Source organism: Formica exsecta, unplaced genomic scaffold (assembly GCF_003651465.1).
Source record: "Formica exsecta isolate Colony F162 unplaced genomic scaffold, ASM365146v1 scaffold72, whole genome shotgun sequence".
NCBI classification, from domain to species: Eukaryota; Metazoa; Arthropoda; class Insecta; order Hymenoptera; family Formicidae; genus Formica; species Formica exsecta.
Window position 1 is genome coordinate 813,699 of NW_021853485.1, and position 6,631 is coordinate 820,329.

Here is a 6,631-nt window from a genome sequence, read left to right on the forward strand (position 1 = left end):
ATAAAATATATTAATTATATTTAATATTATTAGTCACTCTTGTAATCTTTTTATTCTATGATTTCACTTATATTTATATGTTTTATAAACATGTTTTACAGTAGCTATTGTTGGCTTTATATTTTATTTTGTGACTATAATATTATTATATGAATGTCTTTTTGCATCTTGTGTATCTTGGCACACAATACGGCTAGAAAAATAATTTCTATTCCCATCTTTAATTCCTGCCAATTATGACTTACGAAACTTTCTGGCTGTTAAATCCATATATAATTCATGATATATAATAATTTCTAAACCAAGTAAATAATTGATATATTTTATTTTTATAAGATCGCATAAAGTTATAATTATAAAGCTACATTGATCAATAAATCGAAAAATATGTTTAAAAAGAAAAACAAAGATGAATGTAACATATTCAGAAATGTACATATAATTTATATCAGCACGAACACTGGGATAAAGAGTACACTGCGCGAAAAAGAAAAGAACAGCGTATTCACTAAACTAATTAATCATTATAACAAACAATAATTATTTTTTATAGTTATATTTAACATCCTTTTATTTTACATATTGTTTTTCACATATAGCGATATTTAGCATACTTTTATGTTATATATCGCTCTTTATTACCCTTTTTTTTTGCTAATTTTATGTGAAGTTTAAGTACTAACGTAATATATGATATAATAACTTCAAAAATTACAATAAACGTTTATCTTTCTTAAGTTACATGCTTTATATATTTTTTTTCAATTGAAATAGTTTTCGTCTAGTATTAATATATCGCATGAAAAATAAAAAACGATAAAGCAGAATTTTTATAGAAAGTTATGTGTGTGTGTGTGTGTGTGTGTGTGTGTGTGTGTGTGTGTGTGTGTGTGTGTGTGTGTGTGTGTGTGTGTGTGTGTGTGTGTGTGTGTGTGTGTGTGTGTGTGTGTGTGTGTGTGTGTGTGTGTGTGTGTGTGTGTGTGTGTGTGTGTGTGTGTGTGTGTGTGTGTGTGTGTGTGTGTGTGTGTGTGTGTGTGTGTGTGTGTGTGTGTGTGTGTATGTATGTATGTGTGTGTGTGCGCGCGCGCGCGCGCGCGTATATATGTAATTGTTATTGCCATTGATGTTAATAGTTTTCTAAAAGTTCTGTTTTATCGCTTTCTATTTTTATGTGTCAGTGTAAAACCTCGAATAAAATCAAATGTAAAAAACATGTAAGCTAACATAAGTATTCTAATAATTTTAGTTTTTTTAGTAATTTTATTTTTGCTTCTTTATTATTTACTTATTTAGTATATATGCTAGTGAATATCGTATGTGCATTGTTCATAAATTACTTCTTAGTATAAGATAATGGAATTTTCTGTTATTTACCTATTTAGTGTTTTGTTATAAATGTTGCATGTATGCTTCTTCCAAATTGCTTCTTGCTGTAAAATAATAGGATTTTTTAAATATGTATGTCTCGTATAATTGATTGTAACATAATTTAAAAGCATGTACTTTTAGCTTAATATTAGATTCAGATATGAAGATGACGCAAGAAATCTTTTTATTAATAAGAAATATTTAATGAATTGATGTAACGCGTATTTCTTATTAATAATTAGCATTGTTATGCATGATCTTTCACGTATCTTCATTTGTTCTTCCTTTAATTTCTCCATCAAATAGAAATTTATATTTTATGTGATTTAATTGACATGCAATACTTTATTATTGGTTATTTATTTATTATCTGCATATATTTGTCAATTTTTTACGACGGAAGAACAAATATAGAATATTGTTTTGTATACATTAGTGCATTATCTATCACACAGTCATTAAAATACACTTTATTCATTCTATTAATGTACTCTTTCAGGGTGGTTCAGGAAAAAAATAACTTCGAAAAATAAGCTGCGTTAGTGCAGTGCAAGTACTGACGGTTAAAAAGATGGGATGCAGCACTGCTATATAGATGTAAATGGCATACTTTGCTACTCAGAAGACTAAATATGAAGTGAAAATATTACGGATAATGTTTATTGTAAAAAAATATAAAATATCATATTTTATTATGTGGAGAAAACTATAGATAATTAAACTCGTAGCGATTATAAATGGAAAATCTTGAGATATTGGCGCATGTGATGGTTATATAATTTATAGTTATGAATAGCTATACAATATACAATACACAATTGTAAAGATTATCAAAATTGTGCGTTACGAATTGCCGATATTAATTGTTTATAGATTCTATAAACTGTAACAATTAATAAATTTTAATTCTGTTATGCGAGAGGCATAAGAACAATATTTACAGGATCTTTTTACAATTCGAGAAAAATTGTATAATTGATTAAATAATGTAATTCCATGACTTCATATTGCATATTATGATATTGATTCTGATATTATTTCTGAGTCACGTACTCTGATTAGTGTTTGACGATTCTTTTTTTCTTTTTCTTCTTTTATTATTAGACGTATATATGGACCAGAAATAATGTATATATATATATATATATATATATATACATACATACATATATACATAATATAATATAAAATATATACGGCATTTTGTTATTGATAGCGAACACAATACACCAGATTTATAAAACGATCTTCATGTTGTTAATTCCATTGTATACAAGTTCAAATTTGTTGATCGATTCACGTGCAATAATCGTATGATATAAGGCGAGTTTGCATGAACGAGGTGATCGTATATATACAAAAGTTAACGGAAATTATAATTGCGCCCAATGATTGTACTGAACTAGGCATACACAAGACGGATTCGTATAATATTATTTCGTATAATTCACATAAACTTTTAATGTAATATTTAATATGTTTAAATTAACAAACAATTCTATGGACATTTAAGGAAATGATCCATACCGTTATTTATATTAATATTTAATTACGTTCTGTTTATTATTATAATCGGTCAAACTGTTTTATATTGTTGCAAAGTAGCAATATTAGAGTTCCTTGGAAAACTATTTCTTTTAATCAATTACTTGCATGAATGTTTAAAAACACTGTATTAGATATTAATATTGTGTAATTTAAAGAGTTCTTTGTTCATCTGTGTAATCGATTGGTCGCATCAAGAAATAGAATTATATCGTACTGATTTTTGTAAGAGAGGCATGTATGTTTAGTACACCGCGTACTTATTTACCGTTTTGTATCTAGAAAGCATATTCATAGTTAATAAAAGTTTACTGTTTTACTTGCTGCTGTTTTCTATTATGACAAATCTCAAGGATTACGCTTATCTATTAATACATAATAGATGATACACTTTTTAAAATAAATATTTATTGATATGGCCACATTAATATATATATATATATACACACATAATTAGAGTATAATATACAATATACATTTTGCGCGCGAATCATCTCTGTAATATATAACTAGATATAATTTTAAGCAATTTTACATATTTAAAAGTTGTACTTTTAGATCAAATAAGATCTTCAGCCAGACGGTATCATTCTTTTTGAATATCAAAAATTGCACATTAATAAACTATATACATTATAAAAATTTTATAAAAACAATAACTCTTAATGACACAAGACGCTATATTTAGCTACTAAGTAATATTGCTTTTTTCGCAATATGTAATAGATATCTAATAAATATCTGCAACTTTCAGCCGATATCTGTTGATTGATACTCATTGCTTTGTTGTTTCGTTTGTAATGAGCTAACAATGTCATTGGACTAGTCAACTAAGTGTGCGACGCTTTGCTAAGGAATGGGCTCATTAGACAAAGCATCATGCGCCTTTAGTTACGGCCATCCAGTGATTCGCTAAGACGCGAGAGGTGGGATCATCTATCAAAAATAGATCAAATGTTGTAGAGAGATATATATACTTACCAACTTTGATACATGGAATAAAGCTATTACACTTTTCTTTTAATATAAATACTATATAGATAAGAAAAGAAATTAAAAGAACTATTTAAAAAACGTGTGTAAAGTGTAATATATATTGTTCGTACTGATTCTATTTAAGAGTACACACAATATCCAAAACATAAGAAATAACATCATACTATTATTTAATCACTCGATACTGCTTTATTCGAAAATATTTCTGTTTCAATTCTGTATCTATACGAAAAGCGTATTTATAATTGTTTCTTCAGCAGCAATAGTCGAAAAACTACATTTCAATATCACAATTCGAAGTTTCCTTGTTCGACAATTCACTTCTTTTCTTTTTTAATTCAACATTGTTTGCAGAAATCCGAGAATGTAACTACCTAAATCTTCATCCTGATTAGTCCATGAAACATAAACACTCTTTTGATCATCTTCGTCTCCTTCTACTTTCACCAAAACAGACTCGACCGATATAGAGCCGTCTGTCAATTGGACCGTCCATCCTGACAATCTCTCTTTCAGTGGCTGCAACAGTTTTAAGGTGGTGGCGTGCGCTGGACCAGGATCTCTTACCTGCACAGTGGATGTGAATCTCACCACATGTTTAGTGATACCTGCAGCCTTTGCAACCTAATAAAATACAAGAACAACGATCAATTTACTTGTGCAATTAACATATATAGAATATAATAATAATTATTTTATAAATAAAATAAACCGTTTATCATTTTTTTTTATAAGATTACCTCATCCGCGTCTACGAGACAGACACCATCTTCTCTCAACATTAAGACACTATGAAGTAATCTCCGCCTCTTCGGATCTGGCGGTAAGGCCGAATATCTCTTCGCTTCGGCTTTCAACAATGCTAAAGAAGCATCCACGGGAACTTTGGAGGTAGTTGTGATGACGCAAGTCTCGCCATTAGCTGGATTATAACAACTGACACCGAATTCCTGTTTAATCTTCTCTTTCAAGTATTCCATCTTGGCAAATTCCCCATGAACCAACATAACGTTCTTTGGTTCACAGTACTGTATCAGTTGCATTATCCCCTTCGCATCGGCGTGAGCGGAAAAGGACATGTACTCTACGGCCATCTTCACCTCCACGATCTGCCGATTCTCAAACTCTATTCTGCGCGTGCCGTTCAAGACCTTATGACCCACAGTGCCTTGCACGCAAAAACCCGGCATGATAACCATATTGCCTTCGTTAGGCGCCCATTTCTTAAATATCTGTAGAGATAGACCGGCATGCAACATTCCCGGCGTGGCAAACACTACCATCGCACCTGGATTATCAATATACGCTTTATCAAACGGTTTTATATGCTTAAAGTCAAACATATTCCGTTGTACGAACGTTTTCTTAATTTTCTGATTAGTCCAGGTGATAAACATTTTGTAATAATTATTAGCCTTCTCGGTCAACCCGAGTGCAAAGTAAACAGGCACTTTTAAATTCATTCTCTCCCAATATGTTTCCAAAAGTATACATAATTCTTGGGCGCGACCGAGAGCGAATACAGGGATCAGCACTTTCCCGCCTCTGTCGATGCATTCGTGTACCTACAACACACACATCGAAATCGTACAAGACAACCGAGCTAAACCATTATTCTTTATATAGATAATAAGCCAAAAACAAAACGTACTTTTTTAAGAAAATCTCTTTCCCTGCATCTTTTAGAATCTCTAATCGTTGTTGCATATGTCGATTCCGATATTAATAAATCTGGTCTACATTTATCTATCCATGCGGCACCTAAATGCCGATCTGGCGTCATATTATAGTCTCCTGTGTACACGATAGACTGCGATCCCACGCGAATCCAAAACATAGCCGCTCCGAGCACGTGTCCAGCATAGTACGCTTTTATTTCCAATTCCGGATCGACCATGACAGACTGATGAAGCGTGACAGCAACAACTTTCTTCATGCAGTCTTTTATCATCTGCGATGTAAAAAAATTGCTTTCACCTTTACGTTCGACCGCAACTTTTCTCATATCTTCCAACAAGATTGGCGCGATAGCCTTAGTCGGATGTGTCATGTAAATTGGTCCAGTATAGCCTACCTGCAGAGAGTAGACATAAATATTCAAAAGAACATCAAATAAAAGAAGCTTGCTTACAAAAGTTATTAAACGTTTAAATTGTATGATTACCATCTCCGTGAAATATGGAAGGGCACCACAATGATCCAAGTGAAAATGAGAGATAATGACGCAATCGATGTAATTGGTCGCGGGTCCCTCCGCGACTATGTAAGAAAAATCAGGAAAGCGTCTTTCATCGTTGAATCCCATGTGCATTCCACAGTCTAACATAATGTTTTTACCACCCATTGAGACAAGAATACAACTACGCCCTACATCCTGTCCAGCACCGAGTGGTGTAATTTTTATATCCGGCATTTCTCTGTAAAAATAAGTAGAAATATAATATACAATGGTATTACTTACATGAAAAATTGATTGCCAACCTCTTGTAAAGAGAAAATAAATATATCTATCACAATATATCACATATAATCTGCTATAAATATATACATCTTTTGTATTTTAGAAACTCGAAAAAAATTTGCTCTTAAAATAAATTAAATATGTATTATTTGCGCCAAAAACACATATTGACATCACAATATTATTTAGAGATATCAATAAATTGACTAATCCAGATCAATAATTTTTATCCCTCTTTGAATTATAATCATTATTGTAAAA

The 6,631-nt window shown here is 31.2% G+C and overlaps 1 protein-coding gene across 3 annotated transcripts; it reads right to left on the reverse strand.

The window, feature by feature from the left end:
• Positions 1 to 1,253: 1,253 nt before the first annotated feature.
• On the reverse strand, positions 1,254 to 6,322 carry LOC115243595 (integrator complex subunit 11). 3 transcript variants are annotated; one of them, XM_029820724.1, is made up of 5 exons: positions 6,074 to 6,321; positions 5,561 to 5,983; positions 4,650 to 5,474; positions 4,284 to 4,533; positions 1,254 to 1,430 (listed from the first exon to the last, which is right to left on the reverse strand). In XM_029820724.1, exons 1-5 carry the CDS (start codon positions 6,251 to 6,253, stop codon positions 1,390 to 1,392), a joined length of 1,719 nt encoding a protein of 572 aa, XP_029676584.1. In that variant the 5' UTR covers positions 6,254 to 6,321; the 3' UTR covers positions 1,254 to 1,389. The 3 variants fall into 3 exon arrangements, with proteins under 3 accessions (XP_029676584.1, XP_029676583.1, XP_029676581.1); XM_029820723.1 differs by lacking the exon at positions 1,254 to 1,430 and adding an exon at positions 2,153 to 3,849; XM_029820721.1 differs by lacking the exon at positions 1,254 to 1,430 and having other exon boundaries at positions 3,869 to 4,533; positions 6,074 to 6,322.
• Positions 6,323 to 6,631: the final 309 nt, after the last annotated feature.